The sequence below is a fragment of the Ambystoma mexicanum genome, chromosome 11 (genome assembly GCF_040938575.1).
Source record: "Ambystoma mexicanum isolate Mex_15411 chromosome 11, UKY_AmexF1_1, whole genome shotgun sequence".
NCBI classification, from domain to species: Eukaryota; Metazoa; Chordata; class Amphibia; order Caudata; family Ambystomatidae; genus Ambystoma; species Ambystoma mexicanum.
Genome location: NC_090934.1, coordinates 1,177,898,841 through 1,177,925,616, shown reverse-complemented (window position 1 = coordinate 1,177,925,616; position 26,776 = coordinate 1,177,898,841). Strand labels below are relative to the sequence as shown.

The window sequence follows — 26,776 nt, the reverse complement described above, 5'->3', positions numbered from 1 at the left end:
TGGCAATCCCAATCTATAATGCGGTCCTCACCATTCCTGCTGTTTCGTGAGTTTTGTGATGCACTGGGACACTGGACATAGCAAATGCAAACTATAAACCATTGAATATCTCCATCTGGAAAAAGTCCTGGGTTTACAGTTTCAACCACAAAGGTTGGAAAACAGTGCACAAGGGTATATGAACATAAGAGTAGTAACTAATCTTGGTGCCACATCTAAATGACGCTGTGATAGACCGTTCTGATCTATTATATTTGCGACAAGATTTCGAATTTCAATACTAAGAGCTGTGACACTGATTTGATATGTGTCCGAGGTCTTAGTCAGCCTGCTAGAGTTGTTATTGAAGGCATTGTCAATCTAGAGAGCCAGGTTTCTAGTGTAGAACAAAATACAGTAACATTTGTATGCTGTTATGTAGTATGGTAATGTACCACGATCAACCATAGAAGTAAAAGGCATGAACTAAGTTGTTCAAAAAAAGAATTGTTTTTTATTATTTATTAGACTAACACAAATCATCATTGGCTAGGTCTAAACACACATGGTCAAATATCAATAATACAAACCATCCTAAATGGTTCTTTGTGAATTTTTATCTTTCTTTATTTCAGTTTTTAATCAGTTTTACATATTATAACACAGATTCATAGTTAAGCAGTAACTTTGTTACATATTGCAACTCACAATGTGTATTCGAAGTACCAATATATATTTTCACACAGTCCATCCTGGGTAGGATAAATGGTTTGTATGCAAACAAATGTAATGGACGTCTGAGAAGGTAACAATCATGGCAGTGTATATTGCTTTGTAAACCTCACTGATTTCTGTTTTACCAATTTCTGCTGCTGCCTTGTTGCTTGAGCTTCATCAATCGCTTTGTATACAATCTATGAAGTAAGCACAATATAATCATGTTTATTATTCTTTTTGTTCTGCTTATTTACAGAAAAAATAGCTAAATATATCATTAAAGGTTAAATGGGGATTTTGTCATTGCAAATACAACATTTGTACAAAGAGACTGAAATACTGCTTTAAAGAATATAATTACAATTTTGAAGTAAGTTTTTTAGGTGTTTAACATGCCTGCACATACAACCAAATATATACATTAAAGTACTGAACAGAATGGTTACATAGTTCTGGTATGAAGTTTTACATATGCCTATAGATGAACAGTACATGCAAATGAACTGTTATAATGTGCAACCCACAAGGTTTGTTAAGATGGTTATGGTCACTATAAATTATAGGATGAAAGAAAAAGATCAAAGCGTAAATAAGGTTATAAAAGGTGGTAATGTTGACATCAAGCATATGAAGCAGATATTATCTAAAAACAAATAGCAAAAGTACACATTGCGATAATGTTTTCCCTGTACGCAAAACCCATAGACATACATGAATAAATTAAGGACAGCTCCGACTGCAGATACCAAGCAGATTTTCAGGCATAGCAATCATATGACTGTGCAAGCCCTTTAGAAATAGCAATGCTTTTTAGTCTCCAAAATCACTGCAATTACGCCTGCAGCTAACACTGGGTCCTGCGACAAAGTCCTATGCTTCAGGCTGAGCAAACGGGCTGGAATGACCATGGGGCCCCGGAGCTACCATCCACTTCACGATCTAGGGACCAGAGGAGGTAAATGGAGGATGCTCTCTAGCCCATCACCATCCCTAGAAGAAACACCCTCTAACTTGCCCGGTGAGGGAGAGCCAAAGTAACAAATCTGATAGCCAGGAAAGAGATGTGGAATGTGTTGTGGATGGAGGAGCAAAGCACCTGGGCAATCTTTTCAGATAAGCTACTCCCCTAATGCTCATTCCCACAGTTGAAGGGATCTATCCCTTTTCCCATGGGTCTCCCTGTTACTGTTAGGGATTGGTCTATCATGTTATCCCAAAGTCACCTGTTGTTCTATCAGCCACTGTCTCTGAAGGTGGGCCAATCCCGCAACCCTCTGGTTCCCCAAACACCTGGTTCCCACCAAATTCTAGTGGGATTATGACGCTCAGTAAGGGTTAAGTTACTTACCTGTAACTATTGTTCTCTAGCATGGATTCACATGCTCGTGAATAGTCCGTGTCGTCAGGCTGGAAATCCTTGGTAAAAGAAAAAAACAGTTTCACTTTCACTTTAAAACTGTATTTCTCCTCTAAACGAATCACTGTACTTTGGGTCATATTGCTCCATCCAATGACACTCCTCTCCCTAAGCACGACCCTGGTGGCCATCTTCAGACTTGGTAAGCACGTAAAGTGGCAGAATGAACCAAGAAGAGCACCAGAGCGGACGGAGGGATAGTTCTCATGTGAATCCATGTCAGACTCATGCTGGAGAACAAGAGTTACAGGTAAGTAATTTAAACCTTCTACGGCATAGGGTGTGGCATGGATTCACATGCTCATGAATAACGATTACACAGCAGTACATATACGCAACCACAGGAGGTTGTAAGGCTCAACAGAAGCAATAACACACTCACCTTTGGAACAGACTCACCTCAAGCGAACAGGTTGCATAGCAGCGCTTGGCCGACTCTGGCCTCATCCCTGAAATCACTGTCAACGCAGTAGAACCTCGTGAAGGTGTGCATGGACCTCCACGTAGCAAACCTGAAGATGTCGAGCAGGGGAACATCAGAGAGAAATGTTGTTGTTGCTGCAATGGCTCTGGTGTAGTGGGCTCTCAGTCGGCCTGGCAGCGGCCTGCTCTCCACTCGATGACAATGCATAATGCAGCCCGAGAGCCATCTGGAGAGGGAAGCCTTTGATAAGGCTTTTCTGTGATTCACAGGTCCAAAGTTGATGTACAACTGATTAGTCTTCCGAAAATTCTTTGTACGTGCCACATAGAACTTCAAGGCACGAGCCACGTCCAGTAAATGAAAGGTCCTCTCCTCTGGCAATGATGGATTCAGGAATAAGACAGGTAACACCAAAGGTTTGTTGCAGTGGAATTCCGACGGTAATTTTGGAATGAAGGTGCGGGGTGTATGCAGTACCACCTTTGAAGTATGGAATGACAATTAAGGCTGCTTGCACGACAGGGCCCGGATCTCTCTGACCCTCCTGGCTGAGGTGATAGCCATGAGAAAAGCTGTCCTCCACAAGAGAAACTTGAGCAGGACTTGATGTATAGGTTCAAAAGTAGCTCCCATAAGCATAGTCAGTACTACACTGAGTTCCCAAGCCGGCGCTGGGGCCTTCACCGGCAGAAAAATCCTGAAGAGCCCCTTGAGGAACTCTTTGACAAGTCTGTGCAACCATAGGGAGCGTCTACCCAGAGACCAGGTGTACAGGGATATGGCAGCAAGTTGCTATTTGATATAGGCGTGAGCCAATCCCGCCTTGACCAAGGAGAGCAAATAGGGTAGAAACTGAAGGGCAGTGACCCGTAGGGGCGTGATCTTCTGAGTCTGGCACCACATGGAAAAACGCTTCCATTTATGGCCGTAGCATTTCAACATAGACGAGCCTCTGGCTCCAGCCAGGATCTCCTTACATTCCGTTGGTAAAGCATAACCTCCAAACTCTAGGGCTGCAGAAGCCATGCTCTCAGGTTCAGCGACCCCGGATTGTGGTGCAGAATTGCCCCTCCCTCTCTGGTGAGAAGGTCTGGTAACAGTGGTAGCCTGATGGACGGGGCCACTGACAGACGCAGTTGGTCCAGACATATCTGCATTGGCCACGCTGGGGTGACGTGTATTATCTTGCAGTGGTTCGGTCTGAGCGTGTTGATCACACGAAGCATGAGTGGGAACAGAGGAAAAGCACACAGGAACCATCCCTCCCATGGGAACAAGAATGTGCTCCCCATGCTCCTCGGCTGTGGGAACCTGCTGGCGAACTTCTGACACTTGGCGTTCGTCGCCGTTGGGAAGAGATCGATCTGGGGTTTGGCCCAATTGTCAAACAGAAGGTCCACCGGATCCTGGCGAAGCTCCCATTCATGGCAGGAACGCAACTCTCTGCTGAGCGAATCCACAATGGTGTTCTTGAGACCTACTAGGTGAAAAGGGACGAGAAACATACCCTGCTGAATGGCCCAGAGCCACAGATCCTAAGCTTCCTTGGAGAGTGCCGGAGAGCGGGTCCCCCCTGGCTACCGGGTGTAGAACATGGTGGGGGTGTTGTCTGTGAAGATCCTCACCACCTTGCCCTTCAGCGGCGGCAGAAAAGACTTGAGGGCCGAAGTTCCAGGACATTGATGTGGACGCCCTTTTCCTCCGGTTCCTAGAGGCCTCTGGCGTGCAACTGTCCGGTGTGGGCTCTGCACCCTTCTAGAGAGGTGTCTGTGAGGACTGTCTCCTGGTAAGGCAGAACTTGAAATGGAGTCCCCTGGACAAGATGCATTATTACAGCCCATCACTGTAACACCCCATAGAACTCCTTGTTAAGGGATATCTTGTCTGCAAAGCTCCCCGATACCTGCATCCACCTTGCATCGAGGAACTCCTAAAGAGTTCTCATGTGAAGTATGCAGAAGTGGACAAGGCTGATGCAGGACGACATCATGCCCAGCAGTGACTTGAGGGACTGCACAGTCGCCGTCCGTGCTGATGACAAACGTTGCACTTTGCCTAGTATGGCTCTCACCCTCTCCTCCGAGGGAGATGCCAAACAAGTCAATGTGATGAGCTGGGCACCTAGGAACAGCGCGTCCCGAGATGGCATCAAGCAGGACTTTGGATAGTTTATGAAGAATCCCAACTCTGTCAGTAGACATACGTTTCTCGAAGTATGCTCGCTTGCCAGAGTGCGTGAGCAGGAACGCACCAGCCAGTCATCCAGATAAGGGTATCCAAAAATGCCTTGTAGATGAAGATGCGCTGCCACTGGGGACTTGCACTTCGTAAAGACTCTTGGTGCCGACTTCTGGCCGAAGGGCTGAGCCTTGACCTGGTAGTGCTGACCCTGAACCACGAATCATAGGAACTTGCAGTGTTTCTTGTGAATAGGGATGTGGAAGTAGGCGTCCTCCAGATCCAACAACATCGGAAAATCCCCTTCCTCCAGTTGGCCGATCACATGCTGCAACGTGACCATCCGGAACTATTCAGACTTTTAAGTACTTGTTGAGATGACGCAGATCCAGAATCGACCTCCAATCCCTGTCTTCTTTCAAACCAGAAAGTATGTGGAATATACTCCGAAGCGCAGAGACACTGGGGGACAGGATCTATCACCCCTTTCTGTAACATGGCCCGCACCCCTTACAGAAGCTGTGGTCTGTGTTGTTATTGTCGTGGTATTTGCAGAATACGAGGACACCTGCATTAGAACTCTAAGGTGTGCCCCTTGCCGAGAGCGTCCAGCACCCATCTGTCAGTGGTAATCTTTTTCCACGTGCTGATGAACTTTGCCAGCCGGCCTCCCACTGGGGTGCATGAGTGGGGGCCCAAGGCCACGGCCAGTTCAGGCCTGCTTGGGGGTCAGAGCTCTGCCCTGCGGGCGGTGCCGGCGCTGTCATCCACTGACTTGAGAGAGAATCCTGTATTCTTCTTGAGTTTAGGAGCATGAAGGCGGCCTGTTTGGGGTAGTATAACCTTTGGAAGATCTGCCGGGTTTTCCTCAGGATGAATGAAAGGATGACAGTCGTCATTGCTGTAAGCTTCCTAGGGAGCACGCTGTCTTCGTGTCAGCCTTTATTGCTTGCAGAGACTTGTCGATTGCCTTGCCTAGTCAAACGGCATATCCAGCACTTTAGCCTGAACATCCTGGCTGAAGTGTGGTGCCTTCAACCAACCTTGCTGACGGAGGGACACCATGTTCCCCATCTGGTGGAAACCTGTGTCTGCGATGTATGCTGTCACTCTGATGGCATGGTCCAGGCCACTTCCCCTTCTTGAAAAAGTTGTAGTGCCTCGACCTTCTTGTCCTCGGGCAGGAAGTCTAGGATCGGACCCAGCTTGTACCATAGTTCCCGATTTTATCAGGACAAAATGGTGGCCAGGGAGTTAGCTGCCTTGATGTTAGAGGATGCTGTATAAATTATCCTCTTGCCCATTGCATCAAGCTTTTTCCCCTCCTGGTCCGGAGGTACCATGGCTGCTGACGATGGAGTCACTGAGCGCTTCCTGGCTGCGGCCGAGACCACTGAGTCAGGAGAGGGCTGAGACCTTAAGCGTCTGGGCGCTGAATGTGGTACCCTGTACTTTTTCCCCAGTCTGTCACGCTTGGGCGGGCCGTACTTGGTTCTTCATTAGCGCCAGGCCTTCCTCCCAGATGTCGTCCAGGAAGGGAACAGACATGATGGTCTTTTTTCTTTGCTCATACTGCTTGTACCGGAAACCCACCTTCTTACTCTCCTCGGGATCCAACTTCGTCAGGTGGGAAGGCCCTATGGGGCTCATCCGCGTGCAGCGTTTCTCCATCAGCCGGGCCAAAGTCGCCGTCCTCGTCGGTGCCCGTAGACGCTGTTTGTACTTGTACCATGCGGGTGATCCCTCAACTGCTCCACGGCCCATTTCATCCCAAATTCTAACACCTGCACATGCTCTGCCCACTCGCATGCATGTATGTTTAGCAGCACGCTGCTAAGATGGACCCGGCCACCTCGCTGGTTGCTGCCACACAAAAATCTTCAGCACTTCATGTCCTATGCAAATCACAACATGGAACTTCCTGAGGGTCCTAGCTCCCTTGCTGCTGGTGATGCCATTTCCCCCCCTTCACATCTCTACCCTTACTTAAATGGTTTGCTGAAGCACCATGCCATAAACCCTCCTTGGAACTGCCTAGGGGCCCACCACCCTCCAAGACCAAGTCCAGCACTCACACATCCACAAATCGTCAATCTTCACCACATAACACATCCCACCTCTGGAACCCTGCAAATGCCGCCCCTAACTTTCACGCTACCCAACACCAGCCACCCACTCCTAAGATCCCGGCTTCGGACCAAGCAGCCCCATGCTTAGGCACTCAACACTGCCATAGACTTCGGTCCAGAACTTGTCCATATAAAGTAACTCTGCCCCTATCGCCGCGAAGAGGTCACAAGATAACTACTCCTCAGAGTGCTGTCATCCCCAAGTCACAGTTAGCGATACCAAACGCTCACAAGACTCCTGTCACCAAGCTATCTCCAGATTCCCTCAACTGCGCTCTCATCAATGCTAGATCCCTAGGGCGCACGCAGTGGAAATCTATTACCTCATCCTGGAGCTGCAGCTTGACCTCCTAGCCTTCACTGAGTCCTGGCTCCACGCGACATCCGGACCACTATTGTCCCTGGACATACCGCAGGACTAAACCATCTACAGAGCTGACCAAACCAATGCGCAAGGAGGTGGGGATGCCCTCATTGCTAAAACCTTGCTTCAAATCACAACCTGCTCCCAGCCCCACACAGCAGGATACGAAATGCTCCTTTTGAAGCTGACGACCGATACACAAACTACCTATAACTTGCTCCTACTATATAGACAGCCTAATGGACCCAGTTGCCCATATCTGGACATTTCACTCCTGATCACCCCCTTATGAAGCCCACATCCAAATGTATTATACTAGGTGACTGCAACCTCGGCTTCAACGTTGCCACTGACTCCAAAGCTAATGCACTATCAGTTGCACTTAGCAATATGTGCTTCACCCAATTTATTACCACACCCACCCATGACAGAGGACAAATCCTTGATGGGATTCTCACAGACAACGTCCACTCTTACATCTCAACCATTGACCCGGTTCCTTGGTCGGATCACTTTCTCATGCAATTCACCATCTCTCTTGCCAAGCTCAACAAAATCTTGCCTGAGCCCCTGAGCCCCATTTTGGCCCTCAACACAGGGAAGCTAACTCATGAAGACCTGAAACCAGCCCTCCTCACAGCACACAGTACCTATGCGCCAGATCCAGACCATACCACTGACGATCTGGCTACCTTATATCATAACTGTCTGCTCCAAACCCTCAACACTCACTGCCTACTTAAACCCAAAGTACCTAAACCACATAAAACCAACAACTCCTGGTTCTCTGAGGAACTTGTTGAATTACGCAGAGAAAAAAAATCCCTCAAACAGCTTTGCAGAAAAAAAACCTTGCCCCAAGAAATCCAGTCCCCTGCTACCCTTGCCAGCAAATATAAAAAGGCTGTCCTCTCATGTAAATCAAATAGCTATAATGACAGAATTGCCAATGCCAGCTCCAACAGCAAATACATTTTTGCAATCTTCCGGGAGCTGGAAACCCCCATGCTCCCCACAGGCAGCACACAAACCGATAAAGACTGATGCACTACTATACACAATTCCCTGACGCACAAAATTGACTCATTATTAACCCAGATTAATGCTAAAAAAAGCCCTGCTCGCCGGCAAATCTCAAGGAACTAACCAGAACACCCTACCTCTCAATTTCTGCATTTGCGAACACCCCCCTGTTCGCATTTAGACAACTCTCTCCGGAACATGTTGCAGCTACCATTGCTACTCTCAAACCATCCAATTGTAAATGTGACTGCTGCCCTTTGTTTGTGAAGCTTTGTGCCGCTCACTCGTGCTCATCATCGCCAATGCATCCATTGCAACTAGCACAGTTCCGTCCTCGATTAAATTGGCATGGGTCACACCCCCACAAAAAAAACTCCCTTTTCCCTACCACCCCATCACAACCGTCCCTTTCCTTCTAAAAATGTTGGACTGCCTAGCCTACCTACAAGTCCAACAATTTCTACAAATCAACAACCTGCTCAGTAAAAGACAAACTGGCTTCCACCTCAGACGGCTCTTCTCGATCTCAAAATACAAATAGATTCCATCAGAGACTCAGGCAACCTAGTGATCTTCCTCCTTCTCGATCTCTTTGCGGCCTTTGACTTGATTGATCATAATATTCTTTGCCAGCACCCTAACCAACTTTTCCACTTCTCGCCGGAAGCTCATAGGTGACTCAGCTGCTGATGCAATCCCAGCACCGCTGGGTGTTACACAAGGTTCCTGCCTCTCACCCACACTTTATAATAGCTATACTAAGCCCCTGGTTGATGCGAGTGGTATCATGTACACCAACTTTGCGGATGACACTCAGATCATCATGCTGCTTTCTGGTAACTATGACAGTGACTCCCTCAAAATTAACAAAATGTATAGCTTCATCCAAAACTGGATGGCCACCCATAACTTATGCTTGAATGACCAGAAAAGCAAACTTCTTGTCATTGGAGCCCCCCAAAGGATCAGACACCTTGACTCCTGCGCCTCATTTTGCATTGACGGCACTCCCCTTCCAGGTTCTAAACACATAAAAACCTTTGAGGTCAGCCTCGAAGCCGTCCTAAACATGAACAGACAGATGAAGGCCCTTGCAGGCAGTTTCGCTCCCATGGTAACTGCATCGTGCTAGCACGCACATATATCCTCTCCAAAACTCGATTACTGCAATGTCCTGCTCATAAATACCTCCAAATCCAACCTGCTAAAACTCCAACTCCTCCAAAATAAAGCACTGCGCGCATCCCTCAGTCTTAAAAAATCTGACCATATCTCTGTGGTCAGATGCAAGGCCCACTGTCTGCCCATTAAAGCCCAGATAGAATTCAAAGCATTGCCCATCACTCACCATTGTGTGCACAAAGACGCCGCCAGTATCTGATCAAGTGTATCACTGTGAATACCCCAACACGTGCGCTTAGATCCAACACTGGGATCTCATTGTTCACCCAAGAGGAACTTGGGGTTGGTCACCCTGAGTTACCTGGGGGCAACCAGACGTGGACTCCCTGCTCACTGTGCTCAGAGAGGCACAGCTCCACCTCACTGATGAGGCCCAACAAGGCTGAAATACGTGTATGGGGTTGCTGTTGGTACCCTTGTTCAGAAGGGAATCGCCATAGCATTTTGGTGCTGGACTGCCCATGTGGGCCGGACAAAGACTGATATGCAAATGGATATTTCCCATCTGTGAAAGGTACAGTGAGCAACAAGCAGATGGCTGCGAACTCTCAGGGTGGTTAAAAACCAGTGAACAGGTTATCATGCCGTGTTCTTTCGAGAGAGGGGCGCCTGCTAACCTTTTTGTATTGCTGAAGCAAGAACTATATAAAACTGTTGCAGAAGTGTTATATATCTTCAGAAAAAATAGGTTGTTGCAAGAAGCATCCTGGCAAAGACAAATTATGTTGATACTGATGAACTAAGGAAATATGTTTTGTTTATGTGAAGATTATTTTGAGTCTTACTAGTAAGAGAAGAAGAGAAAGAACCTTTGTTGAATCACTGGAGTATTTGAACTTTTTGCTGTCAAGTTGGAGTCACAAAGAACTGTATTAGAACTTTGTTACAAACCAATATCTCCTTATTTCTTTTTTTTGGAACTGTAGAACAGAATCCTGCTAGAATCTTATAAGGAGAGACTGTTGTCAAATTGTAAACTTAACTGTTATATTTGTTTTGTTGCTTTTGAACTGTCATGCATTACCCTGTTGACTTACTGTATGTATATGTGTGAGGGACAGATATCCTTTGTTGGAGTGTTCCCTTTAGTTTATTTTAGGCAGGGAAATCCTTCTCAGGGTAGGGATAGTGAGTCATGTATCCAACCTTTTGAGTTAATAAAATGGCATCTTTTGAAAAACCTTCACAGAGTTGTCGCTTCACATTTCTGACCCCTCACAGAATGTCCTGAAGAGGCCCTTGAGGAACTCTTTAACAAGCCTGTGCGACCACAGGGAGAGCTTGCCCGGAGCCCGGGTCTAGCGGGATATGGAGGCCAGGTGGACCGTGATAGATGTGTGGGCAAGGTCGGCCTTGGACAACGAGAGCAGGTATGGGAGAAGCTGTGGGCCATCACAGGCAACAGATACATCTTCTGTGTCCGGCACCACACTGTAAAACACTTTTAAAACATTTTTTTTATTTAATTGTATTTGGTTAACTTAACCTTTTACAATATTACAAACATTCCACTTAAGCATAGCATATCATCCAAAACCATGACACAATTCATTGAATCAATACACTTACCAAAAAACATACATATTATAATTACTACCAGTTACAAATGAAATATAAACAAAATTCATCAACCTCATTACTAAAACATTTAAGCAAACTACCCAGCAAGACTTCCTCGTTGACTTCACATACCTTATGCACAGGCATACCTGGTCCTAGCTCCTCCGACTTCCCTCCCACATATAGTTCTAATCAAATTGTGGAGGTGATAGGTCGATCATCAGATCTTCCAGTATTAGCTGTGACTCCCCTTGGCAACAATTACAGCACAATCTCGCATCTTTCTAGCATTTGGATGACCGCTATTGTTTTCCGCTGCAAGTAACCTTCAATCAAACTTTCCCAGATTGAGTCTTGCAAACAATAAATTGATTCAGGGAGAAATCTGTTAAAGAAAAACAGTGGCATTCCTTGTGCCCTCACAGGATATTAACAGGTGTTTAGTAGATTGAGCATCCGGGTTATTACAAATTTGACATAGTTTTAGAGCCATTTCCCCTTGCCCTCTTTTTGCCAGTACTTCACCTGTGTGGATGACATTTAGCCTTAATCTTAGGAATTTGTTTTTGATTCTCCAATCAGGGAACTTTATCAGATATTTACTCAGGAAACCCAATTTCCTCTCAACTGACTGCAATTGGTTAGGATGGGTCTCCGAGCGAACACCCATAATAGTATGGATCCAATCCCTTTCATCCCATTTCTTTTTCGCTTTCACAGGATTCTCTGTTACCATTTTTCTCTCTATATCCGCATCAAGCAATCGTTTTTTCCACCTGGACACTTAGAGTTGAGAGCATTTTCTATTTATTTGTATAAGTGAGCTTTTATATCAGAATATAGAGAATCATTCTGTGTTGTACTTATACGTTGAAACAATGATATCAGTTTCCAGCCTACATGGGATTCCAGAGATCTTAGACCCAATTCATACCTGATGTTGAACATCGAGAGACTCATTGGTAACCCCAGAGCATTTTTCCACAAGAGACCCTCCCACTTTTCCCATGTGGTATTCCATAGTTGTGTTTGGCTTCCAGGCCATACAATTACACTGGGATCACTTTAGCCTGGTAGAATTTTAGTACCAGGATTAAAGAGAATCTACCATATCTCATCAGAAATTCTCTTCACCTGTGCAGATAAGGAGTTTATTTTCATTACCATGTCTTGTTTAACTTTACATACCGCTGGGAGGGCATATATTTTATATCCGAAAAAAACCAGCTCTTCCACTTTTGGTATTGTTTCACCTCTCATTGTCCATTGTCGAAATGCCACATTTAAATTTTTCTGTCTGAAGATAAGAATTTTTGATTTAGTTGGGTTTATGGCAAGACCATTTTCGGATGCATAGCAGGGCAAGCCATTCAAGAGACATTGCAGTCAGATAGCTGTTTTATCCAAGACTACAACGTCACCTGCGTATGCGAGCCAGTTGAGTTTTACTCCATTCAGCTCTGGGCTCGCCAATGCTAACGGAGCTAGATATTTGCCCATGTCTGCTGTGTAAAGATTAAAGAACATCAGTGCCCCTGGGCACCCCTGTCGCACCCCCAATTTATTCTGACTGGTTCGGACAGATGACCTTCCTCATCCAAACGCACTCTAATGGAGTTCTCTTTATGGAATTCTATAAGCATCCCCAGTAAACCCTCTGGGATTCCTTTTGCCCTCAACTTCTGCCAAAGTCTTTCCCTGTCCACCATATCAATGGCCTTGGAGAAGTCGACCCATGCCCCATACAAATGCTGGCCCCCACCTTTGCTTGTATTCTCACTTCGAAGGTTTAGCACTATGCCATTTACAGCAGTGGACAAACCCCTCCAGAGGCCAGTTTGGCACTTCGATAGGAACTTCACCTCTCTTACCAAATTCCCCAATTCCCCCAACAATATCTTCATGAAGATTTTACCGTCTATGTCCAGGAGGGTGATAGGACAGTAGTTCGCTGCCACTGTCCCATCACCCCCCTTGAACAAGGGAATAATAGTGGCCGATCTCCAGGAGCGAGGTAGTTCTCTTTTTCTCAGAATCTCTTTGAACAGCCAGTTTAGCAATTTTGCCCATAGGGCAGGACTGCTCTTCAATACTTGATAAGGCAGCCCGTTTGGACCTGCCGCTTTTGAGACCAAGCTCTTCATAATTAGATCTCCAATGTATGCCTCATCAAACTCTAAACTCTAGGCAACATGCTTATTGTAGTGAAAGATGGTTTTAGGTGGTTTCCCAAAGGCTGATTGGAGATGACTAATCCAATCGCTTTCTAACACTAGGTTACAAACATGGTTTCCTGATTTTCCTTCTAATTGGTGGAGGACAGACCAGAACTCTTGAGTCCTTTATCTCAATTAACTTCAGCATTTGTTCCCCATCCTGATGTAGCCTTTCTATTTTCCTAGAGACCGACCACGTTTTGTAGTTCCTAATCAGGGACTTTTCCTCTTTTTTCCCCAGCTCTCTATTTCCATAGATTTTTTTAATGGCTCTTAGGTTCTTGTTTAGTTCTCTTTTCCTGTTCATAGTTTCTTCATCGAAAGCGTGTCGATGACTTTGTCTAGGGCCACCTCCATTCCCACTCGAATGGTAGGTGGACCAGACAAACTTTAAAAACCCTCCTGGGGTGCAGTTGTTACACTGTACATGTTCTGGTAGAGCCGCTAGCCTGTCATTACATTTTTTCCCTTCAAATTTATATTTAAGTAGTCGAGCTCTTCCTTTCCTACAACCAATTACTTGATTGTCTCTTTCCTGTCGGTCCAGTGATATGTCGGGGAAATGGAGCTCAAGCCGGAGATGGTCACTATCCCCCTCCCCACAAATGTTTAACATTGCCTTTTGTTCAAATAGAGTATTGGATAGGAACAAATAGTCCAGGCTTGAGACTGAATTACCCTGGATTCTAGTTGGTCTTGATGGAATATCACCGGAAGTGTTCCGTTAGACATTTTTAGTCCCCAATCATTTAGGAATTCCACCCATAAACGTCAATTTTCCATTATTCTACGCCCAGTTTGTTTTGTTTGCTGTTTTGTCAAATGTATACGTTGGGAGTTAAGATCTCCTCACAATATTAATTCTGCTCCTATATACAAGTTTCTCATTTTCCCCAAATATAGTGCTAAAATATCCAAAAAGAACCTAAGCTCTGAAACACACAGGGTTCCAATAGTTGTTAAAGATAAAGCATGTCCAAGACCACATTTTTTTGTCCAAGGGATGCTTTACAAATTTGCAAACCCTGAGTATTACAGTCAATTTGGGTAATGTCTTTGAATTTCGAACACTTAATTGCAAAGAGCATGCCTCCAATGGGTCTGCCCATCGCTTTCCGTGTAGCCGCTTGTGACATTATCTAATATCCCTCTACTGATGATTGATTTATCATCCATGTTTCTTGTAACATGATGACGTCTCCCTCCCCAAAGAGATAGCTTTTCATGGTCTTGGACGTGAAATTATTGGGCCCCCGTGTGTTCCAACAGAAAATATTCAACCCCCCGCTTTTAAAGAGGTTTTTGTCCTAGCCCAAGTTTCTGTAGAACTTCTGTCAAGATACTCGGGAGCAGAGATAGTGTGTTCTTGGTTCTAGTGTCTTTAAGGGCTTCCTCTTCTTTCATTGGACTGATTGAATGAGTTGGATTGGCCTTTCCACCTCCCCGTTTTGGTGACCATTTCGAGTCCTCTCTTGAAGGTATTTTCCTGGCCTCCGGCTGGGAACAAGAGACCACTAGATCGAACTTCCTGAGTTCTACTGTTGCTCCTTCAATAGCTGCATAAGCCTCTCTTGACGATAGCCCTATCTCTGCGACAAAGGGGCAATCATGGTCCGGAAATCTCACAAACACAATGTCAAGACTGTTAAGTAGGTATAAGCTTGGAACTTTCTTCAACATTGACAGAATCACACCTCTGCTTAAATATTTTATCTTGTTTTTGTTTGTAATGAGGGTGAGCCATATAATAGGCATGGCAAATAATGAAGAACCTTTGACCCCCTTTTCCAAAGGCTTTCCCGTGCACTCCTGGGGATTGTCTGTGCTTCTGTTTACCATTGGCATCTCATCTATTTTGGTGGTCTTCCCTGAGCCATGACTGACCGCCCCAATCATTCTGTGTTTGCCTTCACCCATTCTGGTTTCCTCTACACTCTCTGGGTTTTTTGTTTTCCTTGTACCCCTTTCAAAAATATTGGGGCAATCTTCTGATTAGCTCTCAGTTCTCTAGAGGCTTCACCCATAGTGATTTATTTTGCCGCTCCATTCTTTTGCATAGTCCTTAAAAATATCGGTGCTTTCGGCAGTGCCTCTCTTGCCTTTACTAGAACATTGGCTAACCTCAGTGGGACATTAGGATCACCTATATGGACAGAGTCTGATCCATTAATTGTCCAAGCTGTAGACTCCATAGTAACTGTCTTGTCTCCCTCGGTTTGTGATCTTGTCGATGACATTGCTGGGCTGTTTTCCTTTTTGAGGCTACTAGCCTTCTCTGTACCCATCTGACATTTTTTGTGATTTCCCCACTGCCCTTGCCTTTCCTGGGTAGATCTTCTTTGACCAGGTTTTTAGCCGGGGAAGCTATCTCTATGACTTCCTGATCGTCCACCCCCATTGGCAGGGTAGAGGCGTTAAGTCATTTTCTTCAGAAATGTATTTGTCTCAGAGGATTTATATTTACGCTTTTTCTGATTCTTCGATTTTTTCTCCCTTTTTTTGAGCTGCCGTCACTTTCAGTCTTCTTTGTCTCTGTAGTTCACTTCTTCTTTCTTTTCTACCTTCCTTTCCAGTCTGCTGATTCTGTGTTCCCTCTACTCCAATTGATGTTACTCCTTCTTGGTTTGGCTGGCTGCTCCCTGCAGATGTTGTCAATGCTTCTTCCTCCAAGAGACCATCACCTACATTTGCTAGCCGTCTAAATTCTTCTAACACAGATTGCGAGAGTGGAGTATCGTCCATCTGAGAGTTGACTTCTTCCATATGCTCCAAACTATTTGGATCCAATTTTCTTGGGTTTAGGATTTGAAGTTGTAGTAATATATCCTTTTTCACACTGAGGTCCAAGTCTTCATCCTTTTTCCGCGCTGCCATTGATAGTTGGATAGCTGACAAGTCTAAACCTTGGTTGGTGGTTTCCACTTTCAGCTCCAATAAACTCTGCAATACAGTGGTGTTTAGTGCATTACAGCACCCCACCTCTGCTCAATCTAATGTAGCCATTTCATTCGTCATTTCTAACAGTGTACCTGTTTGAGACTGGATCTCACCCATCAGTAGTTCAAAAACTGAGACAAGGGAATTAAGAACATAATTTAAGGCAGAGAGTGTATTTTCTTTTACTTGACTTTTCATGGGGTTAAGCTTGTTATGGATGCGGGCTCCAATAGTTTGGTTCTTCCTGCCGGCCTTCCAACATCCCTTCTTCTTCTGCTTCACAAATATTATGGTCTTTGTCTAACTCCGGTGCGTTCCGTTTTTCCGGTAACTCTACACTTTCATTTAGATCAAATATCACTTGGGATGACGTACTATCTCTTCTTGGTCCCTTACGAGGGAATAGCCCACTGCTGATGTTACACAGGGTTTCCGCCTCATTTGCACTTTTACTTCTTCTCTTCCCAAAGTGGTCATCTATTTTTTTCAGAATTTTTGTTGTTACTGTAAATTCGAGACCTCTATTCCATATCTCTGCAGTTGTAGTTACTGCTTCCTGTGGGTTATTCTGCCTCATTGGCGTGTGCAGTAAATCTTCAGAGTGAATTTGGGATTGGATACTTTGTGATCCCACAAATTGAAATGACTCTGTCCCATCCAATTGTCTACTTGCACCAGTAAGGCTTCCCATTGTTGGCTCGTCCCATTCGTAGGCTCTCCTGTCCTCCTGCATTGGGTTGCTCTATAATTTCATTATTCGGGTGCCTCAAAGCTGTGCCTTTCCAAGTCCGGTCTTCGATAAAACTTTTCTTTACTTTATTTTGTATTTCCGTGGGTTAGATGAGTGTTTGCTTTGCTGGCCAAATTAAGTAATTTCCTTATCTTTTCCTTTCCGAATACACCCCGTTTCAGAGCGGGTATCTAATCTAGAGTCCACCAGCCCTTTCCTTGGGCGTAGCCGCAGATCAGAAGCAAGGTAAGTGATGGGCTAACTAAAAGTCCACACTTGTATTTGTTTCTGGGCAACCATTCACGTTTTTCCTGGATAATCGGTTGGGATCAAAGGAATTCACTTCCCGCAGTCTCCCGACCAGTAATACTCTCAGAGATGTGCACTAACTGTTTGGTGCTCATGCAGGCGAAACCCAATGTCAGCTACCAGCTGCTGTATCTTGCCGTTGCCAGATAACACGTGGGTGCTAACGTTCAGTGTTGAAATGCCGCCAACTTCCGCAAGCCCCTTGTATTAGCTTCAAAGTGATTAGTTCCCAGGTAACACTTTTCAGATCTTTGGTGCCCGCTAAGCTGAAGTTTCGCTCCTCCCAAGGATTAACAGTTAAGTAGTTAAGCAGTGTTCAGACAATTCCGCTTTCAGTGCCAGTAAGCTACCGCTGCAAATACCTTTTTACTTTCGTTTTCGTTATTCAAAATCAACACGTCTTTGCCGCGTGACTAATTATTTGTGATCCACTTACCCAGAGCGGACACGGTCGTCGATTGGCACAATTCCTGTTTGGAGCACCCGGATGATATCTGCCTCACATCTTCGCCGGCCCCCACCGGACCACAACAGACCACTTTCTCCACCACTTCCTCACCGTGCGCGCTCCGCGCTGTGAGTGAGATTTTATGCCTGACACTGACACAGGCTCCTGGGTTGCTCCTCCTCCAGGAATGGCCACTTAAGAAATACCAAAGTCCAGTATAGTAGCCCACAACAGACCCCTTTCTCCAACACTTTCATGTGTTCTTGTAGCATGCAAGCGCACAGCGTGCCCTGGCCTTGGTGAGAATTTTCCTGCATTCCAATGGCAGTGAGTAGTGCCCACATTCTATGGCTGAAGGAGCCAGGCTATGACGCTCAGTGATGCTGGATCGTGGTGCACAATGGACCCTCCTTCTCTGCAGAGGAGTTCTGGAAGAGGAGGCAATCTGATGGCTGGAAAAAGTAACAGATGGAGAAGGTCTGAGTACCAGATCTGCCTGGGCCACGCCGATGCAATGAGGATCATCTTGCAGTGGCAAAGTCTCAGTGAGTTGAACACTCGTAGCAACAGCGGTATTGGTGGGGCAGTGTACAGGAAGAGGCCCTCCCAAAGGAATGAGAATGCGCCCCCCCTCCAGACTCCTTGGCTGAAGATACCTGCTGGCAAACATCTGGCACTTGTATTGGTAGCTGTCTCAAAGAGGATCTGAGGGAGACCCCACTTGTTGAAGAGGTGAGACACTTGCACTTTCTGAAGCTGCTATTTGTGGAAGGATCGCAGATCCCTGCTGAGAGAATTCACAATGGTGTTTTGGACACCGGCCAGGTGAAAAGGGACGAGGAACATGCATTGGACAATGGCCCAGCACCATAGATTCTGTGCTTCCAGGGAAAGCACAGCCCACACTATTTCACAATGTAGAACCTTTCCCCGAAGAAGCGGCTGAAAAGACTTGAGGGTCCAGAAGTCTGCCCGCATCTCCAGGATGTTGATGTGGAGGCCCTTTTCCTCTGGGAGCCAGAATCCTTTGGCATGACAAAGTCCTGTGTGGGCTCTCCGACCCTCTTGGGATGCATTGGTCGTGACAGCCACCTGATATGCCAGGATTTGGAAGAGAGCACCCTGGGAGAGATGTGAGCGAAGTGACCACCCATTGCAGGACTTGGTGGAATTCCTGATTGAGGGCGATCTTGTCAGTCCATGTGCCAGTGACTTGCTACCACCTGGCATCCAAAAATTCCTCGAGAGGTCTCATCTGCAGCCTGCAAAAAGGTACCAGATAGATGCAGGAGGACATCATCCCCAGCAGGGACTTGATGGAACGGACTGTTGCAACAGAAGCTGTGGACAGTCGTTGGACCTTTCCCAGGATTGCCTTCACCCTCTCCTCTGAGGGAGTCACTAGACACAAGAGTGTGTTGAGTTGGGAACCCAGGCACAGTGCGCTCTGAGATGGCATTAAGCAGGACTTTAGATAGTTGACTGAGAATCCTAGCAGAATCTTGATGGTCTCTGCTGTTTGCTGGAGTGCCGGTGCATGGGAGCAGGACCATATAAGCCAATCGTCTAGCTAAGGGTAGACATGGATTCCTTTGCAGTACATGTGCGCTGCCACTGGGGCAAAACATTTGGTGAAAACACCCGAGGCTGACTTATGGCTTTGAACTGGTAACTGCACCCTTGAATGAAAAAAGCGCAGGAACTTCTGGTATTTTCAATGAATGGGGATGTGGAAGTACACATCCTCCAAGTCGAGGGTCGGCAGGAAATCTCCTTCCTCAAGTTGGTAAAACACATGCTGCAACAAGACCATCCTGAAATCCTGAACTTTTGGGATTTGAGGAACTTGTTGAGGCATCTCAAATCTAGAATCTCTTGCCACCCCACCACCCCGACCGCTTCTTTACCAGAAATGCTCTGGAGTACACTCTGGAGCCACAGAAGGACTGGTTCTATTGCCCCTTTGCATAGCATGGCTAGAACCTCCCTTAGCAGCCGCAACACGTGCAGCTCTTGTCGCACAACAGGAGGAATTTGAGGGTATTTGCACTCGAATTCCAGAGCATGCCCCTGCTGAAGGACATTGAGCACCCATTTGTCTGTGGAAATCTTTTGCCACTAATCGACAAATTGCAGAAGTGGGGCGTGGGTCCTGGGCCAGTTCAGGCCTGCTTCAGCGTTGGATGGGAGGGAGGACAACAATGCTGGGTGCCAATGCCATAGGCCTGGGATCGTCGCCTATAAGCCTCCTGGGTGGTGGAGCTGGAGTGCTGATGATACGGGGTGGTGAAACATTTGGAAGACATGGAGACTCTACCCTTGGGGGAATGAAAGGATAGCCTCTTCTGCTGAAGGGTACCCAGAGAATGCGCAGTCTCTGTATCAGTCTTTGTGGGCTTAAGAGTGTCAGCGACCACCTTACCAAACAGGTTGTCTCCATTGAATGACATGTCGATGACGTTGGTCTGCACATCTTGCCTGAAGTTGGTGGCTTTGAGCCAACCTTGGCTCCAGAGGGCCACACCATTCCCCATCTGGCAAAAGCCAGCATCTGCGACGTCGAGAGCGATGGTTATGGCGTGGTCGGAAGCCACCTCCCATTCTTGGACTAAGACCACGGCTTTGGCCTTCTTATCCTCAGGGAGGAAGTCGGGGATGACAAGGACATTGGGGGCCTTGAATATTAAGCTGCCATTGTGATGATACACTTCCTTGCAGCATGTTGCTTCTTACCCTCCTGGTCTGGAGGCACTATGGACAAAGAAGAAGGGTTTGAAAGCCTCTTTCTAGTGGTGGCCAAGACCACAGAGTCCGGCGAGGGCTGGGGCCTGAGGCACCTGAGGCACCTAGAGGCAGAGTCTGGAACCCGGTACTTATTCTCCAACCGTTTATGATTAGAAGGAGAGGTATTAGGAGCCTTCATGAACGCTAAGACATTCTCCCATACGACATCCAACAAAGGAAGCAAGATGATGTTCTTCTTGGAGAACTCCCGTCGTTTCAAAAGGAACCCCTCCTTTTTAATCTCTTCCGGTACCAGGTTGAAGAGCTTGGCAGCACTTGATATCATAGAGTGGAAAGAAACAATCTCGTCCGTGGGGGGAGGCCCTGGTGAGTGTATCAACATCCAGAGGTTCACCATCTGCGGGAACATAGTCATTGTACTCATTTGTGTGAGTACGGGTGGTGTCCTTGCCCGTGTCAGTCTGAGCCGGTTCCTCCACCACAAGGGGCAATGCCCATGGCACTGGGAGAGGGGTAGCAGGGGCCTTACAAGGAGGCATCGGCTAAGGCCGAGAAAACCTTGGAGGGCTCTTTACCTGTAGCAGTGGGCAGTCGCTGTTGAATTTCAGCCACCAGTGAGTGTAGGTGGTCATTATGTCCAAGGACATTTCCCTTGGCACAGGTGCAGGAACCAAGCCTATGCCCCTTGGAGGGCTAAACGGCTGGGAAGGCTGGCGGGTTGGTGACCCCTGTTGAGGCATAGGCAGAATGGGGTTGGGTTCCCCTTGTCCCCCTTCCTGATCTGAGTAAAAACCTTCTGGCGAGTCTTCTTCAGAACTGGTGTAGATTGCTAGGGGCCTTCTAGGGGATCCCAGAGGTGCCAGAGGGAAGAGCAGTGCAGCCTTGGCGGGCCTGGGCAGGATGTACAGAGCTCAAGGCAGGTCTCTCACTAAATCAGAGCCCCTAGGGAAAGAAGTGACGACTGGAGCCTGCGTAGCTGGAAAAGGTGCCAACATTGATGGGACTGTCGTCGGAACCACTGACAGAGGTCTGGGAGGCAGGGAAACCCTAGGTGTGGGTAACTGTCACAGAGGTAAAGGTGGCAGTCGTGTATGAACCGCTTGGTGTAGCAGCCATCAACAGAAGAACCGTCTTAGGTACTCATCGACAGGCGGTAGTCAATTGGCGACTCTCTTGGTGGATTAAGTCACAGATGAGGCTTGTGTCAACGACGTGTCCTAAGATGATTTGCTCTTTGTTGAAGATTTGTGTTTGGCTGCCGAGGCCAGCTATTTCCTCGCAGGCAAAGGCAACCCGCCTGCCGGTAGGCTAACCATCAACAGAGTCAGTGACGACGACCAGCCCTTCAACGAACAGGGTTCCGCAGCTGTGCCGATCGTTGACGAGGAAGGCGATGGAGTGTGAGATTTTGCATTATTTTGGATCTTTGCCAAGGAAGCATCCTCAAAGGACCTCGACCTCTTCTTTACTAGAGGATTCTGTGATGATTCCAATGGAGTCATCACTGTTTTGTTGGTGATGACCTTCTCCCATGTGGTCAGGGGACAGCAGCCACTACCTGATCCTGACCCTGAGGGTAGCTATATGAGGGAGAATCACATGGGAGAAGACAACCTCTGGGAGGGAGCGGAGTAGCCACAGTTGAGACATGGTATCCCCCTTTCCCCTTGAGGATGAAATCTCCCATTTGTACCACTCTAATGGCCTGCTCCCATAATGGAGAGTGCTGAATTCTTTTCATTTCAATATATAGACCAACTTTCAAACACTGACTTGTCCTCAAAACCTTTTAGAAACATTCATCCAGTGTTTTTGTGCAAGTTAACTAAAATGGACCACTGTTCCGTGAAACTGTTGTGTCTTGATGGTCGTGAAGATTATGAGAATCCTCCGTCCCCAAGTACCACACAGAGAGATAGTAAATGAACTCCCTGTGCGATCCTTGAGGCCACATGTGTTGAGTGGCGAAAGGAGCAGGAACCAGGAACGCCGTAAACCCCCCCCCCCCGACCTCTGTAAGGCAAGCAAGGGTTAAGTACAACACAACGGTAAAGGCAGACATTAATCAGAAGGTATCAAGGGAATCACTACAGGGCTTACCTAGGCAGAAGGGGAGCGAGATGACAAGCCATACCCTGTGTTGGGACAGACAAGGCAGGAGGTGTTCCCACACCTGCAGTGTGTAGCTGGCAGCAGCAAGTGGTGGAAAACACTGGTCGGCACTCTGGATGTAAACACACTATGACACCTGTGTGAGCCTTGATGGTAATTGTTCAGTAGTTGGAGAGGGGCAATCCGTGAACAATCCAAAAGAGTTCCGAGGTCAAGAGCCAAAGAGTACAACCAAGTCCGAGGGGAAAACCGAAGAAGAACCAATTAGCAGTGCCAGGAGTTGGAGGACCAAAAGCAACACAATGCAGACTGTAATCCAAGGGTGAGAGAAGAGGAATCCGTTAAGCTTTCCCTAGTCCGAAACCGTGATCAAGAAGGTAAGGAAACGCCAAACAATGCTGAAATGAAACAGCTGTGAAGCACTGTGTAAGCGCGTACACGCTGTCTTTAACTGCGCTGGGCAGTCAGGTGACACATGCCTCGGTGTCACGTGCTGCACGTCTCTCCAAGTGCTTCTGCGTCACGTGTTCCGTGATAACATCAGTCGGTTGGCTTTTCTTGGTCACGTGACACGGAACCCTGCTGGGCCAGAGGCTACAGCGAACTGTTGAACGCCAAGGCAGCTGCCAATGGAGGAACAGTCGCAAGGACCTCGGGCGACCATCCATGCCCGTCTTCCTCCGCGTGCGCCACCTATGAACACCACACTGCTGCTGCCACCCTGTCTGGGTGAGTGAGGGTAAATGGGCAGAAAGGAAGCCAGAATTACGGGCGCCTGAAGGGGTATTGGCACTGGAGTGATGGGAACCCGTAAATGGGACAGTCTGCATGACAGAAACACCTTAACACTGCGATGAAGAAGAGGAGTGGAGGAATGCAGAGCAGGAAAAGCCTGAAGCACAGGTAACACTCTAGTTGTTGGGCACACGCACCTGTGCACGGGACATTTAAAACAGGACCACCAGAAACCATGGTAGACTGCTGGTGGGAGCGGGCTACTCCTCTCGGTGTGACCAACAGGTTGAGAAAAAGACAGTGGAGCCAACCGGCTCAGGAGTTGAGAAGAGGAAAGCTGCGCAAGGAAGACTACACACGGCAGGAATGTCAAAAGCCAGTGCAGGGCTCCTGGGCAATCACTGATAGAAAGACGCAGCAAGACACTTGCCGGAGACCTGTGCAAAGCAGAGAAGTCCAGCTGGAACTGTGGGAAGCAGTAACGCGGAACACTGTGCTGTGCACCAAAGAAATCACATGACAACTGTTATCAGTAAGCTGCAAGAAGGATAAGGAACGCCACGAAGAACCGGTGAGCCCACGCTAGGATGAAGGGAACACTGGGCGTATTGGCGAGCACACTGCATGCTAGTAATTGAACAAAGTAGATCGGAGAAAGAAAGAAAACCATTTATTAAAACCGGAAGAGAGAAAGTAAAAGTACATCAGCTAAAGAAGGGACACTTTGAAGTTTGCCCATATGTGCAAAGCATACATATAAGAAATAGTAACAAGTCAGCATATAACGGACCAAGTTAACTAGCCCATAAGACTAAGGTGGTAAATTACTAGGAACGGAAGTGTGAGCAAAACAATAAGGAGGCAATATAATATGGACAGAAGGAATTAGTCAAAAGGGCTAATGTAGTGAATGTTGGAGTTGCAAACAAAGGCAATTACAAGAGTGTGAATACAGGAAGCCCTGGTAGGTGAGTATACCAGACAATTACAAGTGTGTGAATATAAGAAGCCTTGGCAAGAAAACATACCAGGCAATTAAAAGTGGATGATTGTGACCACAAGAGGCCCTGGCAAAAAAAGTATACCAGGCTGTCGCAAGAAAGATATCAAAGCTGAGAAAAATCCTGACAAGAAAAACCAGGACTACAATTGTGTTAACCAAGAATATAGAGATCCTGAGGAGAAATATAAGGACTGGAAAAGGACTGCAATACACAAAAGAAAAGAGAAACAATTGCAGGAGAATACACAAGGTATCCTGACCACTCAAAAGACAAAGATAACTATGTATGATTTTTGGTATTGATCAAGAGGAAAAAAACAGACCTGTTATTTTCAAGAGAATATGAAGAAGGATCCAGGAGAAGAGAGACACCCTCTGGATTAAGGAGCAATATCCTTGAGATACATTTTGTTGGAGTTACTTATTGTTTTGTCCATTTGAATATTTCTTAAACACTGAAGGCCAAAGCCGTTATCCTTATCACTTTAAACTTCATTTCCTTAGAATGAGAGGGTCAGAATAGTACTTTGGACACAGGATGATTTTGCTTTGGACATTCTCACACTGACCAATCCTTAGTTTTGAGTTTAGGTAGGGAAACACCTCTAGTGCAGGGACAGTGTCTAACATGTGTCTGAGTTTCAGTCCTGACTCCTCACAGAGCACGCTCTTTAGAACTGCCGGCCCTGGAAGAGGCAGGACTACACCCGCAGGCCGCTTCAGAGGCAGTCACTTCCTCAATCCACGCCACCAACCTATGATGGTTGTCCTTCCGTGTCTCTGAAGAAAAGGATTGGCAGATCAAACATCCGTCTGCATTATGGTCGGGATGAAGACAGTAAATGCACTTGAGGTGCCGATTCTCAATGAAGATATTCTTCAGGCCGGACTTTTCGCAGGACCTGAAAATAATTTTCTTCATGGCATCCGCCATGGTATTCAGGCAAGGCCAAAGCCTAGGCCTATGGCACCACGAGCTGCAGATCTGACAATGGACTGAAGATCTTCTCCAGCAATGGGTCCTCGCCGCCGATAGTCACTACATGACAGTAGGCGATGAGAAATGAAGAATTTTCTCCAAAAATAGGCAAACAAAGCTTATCGATTTCAAGAAGCGAAGCACAAGGACTCCCAACATGAGGAATGTGTGGTAAAAATCTGTCTGAATGCTGGCCTCCATGGGTGGAGCTTAGGCAAATGAGTGTCATTGGCTGGGGCAGTATTACCCAAAGTGACACTGATAGGCTATAGAGGAGACTAGCAGTTTTTTTAGCTTAAAGCTAAACTGCTTAAATCTTTCCAAGGATTCCCAGCCCGACAGGGAATACTCATGAGCATGTGAAACCATGCAAGACCCCATGCTGGAGAAATACTGATACCAGCACTCGGTCCCGCTGTATTACTGCGGGATTATGAGTGCCGATGTTGGGTGTAAATCTCCATTCCATTGGGCCCCATTGGTCTTCATGGGGGATTTTGCTGGTGCCGTTAATACCAGCAATGTTTGCTGGTAAGGTACTGAGTACCTCTTAGGTGGTGGTAATTGAGGCACCTCACCGGCCAACTTGTAGCTGGCCGGTGCGAAAACGTGCCGGTATATGTTAATACTGGCACATTTATTCCGAACCAGCCAACATGTAATAAGGCCCAATGCCCTGAATCGGCATGTACACAATTATTTTGCAGTGCATACAAGATTTGTTGCAACATACCCCTACAACCCTATAGTATTATACATTTGCTCAGTTAAGCTATTTTTGTATATCAGCGAGTACCATATAATTTGTTAAGGTCTATGCCCAATGTAACTCTGAAAACTTGGAAAGGGTGCAGATTGTGTGGAAAGCATACTACCATCTGAATATCCATTCTCCTAATATTATAGAGGAGTAATGCCAGGCATAGTCCATACCCATTATCCCTTGCAAGCCAAGTAAATGATATTACAATGTTGCTCTCCACTTATAGGGTAATGTGAGCAATACTAAAGTAAAAGACGGTGGGCATGACATTTGACTACTCAAAATCATTACACAGCAAATTAATATTTGAGTTTCATAATGTGTTAACTTGTAAGGGGGCCGCTGCAAAGCACTTGCGTGACATATGTACAAAGAGGAAGCATCGGATGAGGCTAAACATCCAAGTAAATGGCTTACTTACAGTCAGTATCCAATATTTGACTGACCTTTGGGTTACATAGTGTGGGTCACGCTTTTGGTAAGGCACCATGAGCAACAGAAATTCGGACACTTGAACGTTATTCATATTATAACAAATATAAAACAAGTGGATGTAGGTAAAATTCTGGTAACGTTGTGTAAAGCCAAGAGAGGAGTCCTGGTTGATATCTAAATGCGTTCTGGGGCAGAATTTTGGGTCATAAGGTAAAGCATGGTAGAGTCAAGTATCAGAGTCATGGGTGGGGAGGGAACATTATTTTTGTTAATGTGTCCAGGCATACCTTGATTAGATTCTTCTGTTCATGGAGCCACTATTTCATATTAGTTTTTAACCTCTTGTGGATGTATTATGTTGTTGGGGTTTTTAAGGTTATATATGCATGTA

The 26,776-nt window shown here is 46.4% G+C and overlaps 1 protein-coding gene across 3 annotated transcripts in view; it reads right to left on the bottom strand.

Moving 5' to 3' along the window:
- Positions 1–470: 470 nt before the first annotated feature.
- VPS13C (vacuolar protein sorting 13 homolog C) overlaps positions 471–26,776 on the bottom strand; it is a 5,236,720-nt gene continuing 5,210,414 nt past the window's right edge. For all 3 annotated transcript variants that reach the window (XM_069624490.1, XM_069624491.1, XM_069624492.1), the window contains one exon: positions 471–893. In XM_069624490.1, coding sequence (XP_069480591.1) covers positions 792–893 — 102 coding nt within the window. In that variant the 3' untranslated portion in view covers positions 471–791. The remainder of the gene's footprint in view (positions 894–26,776) is intronic.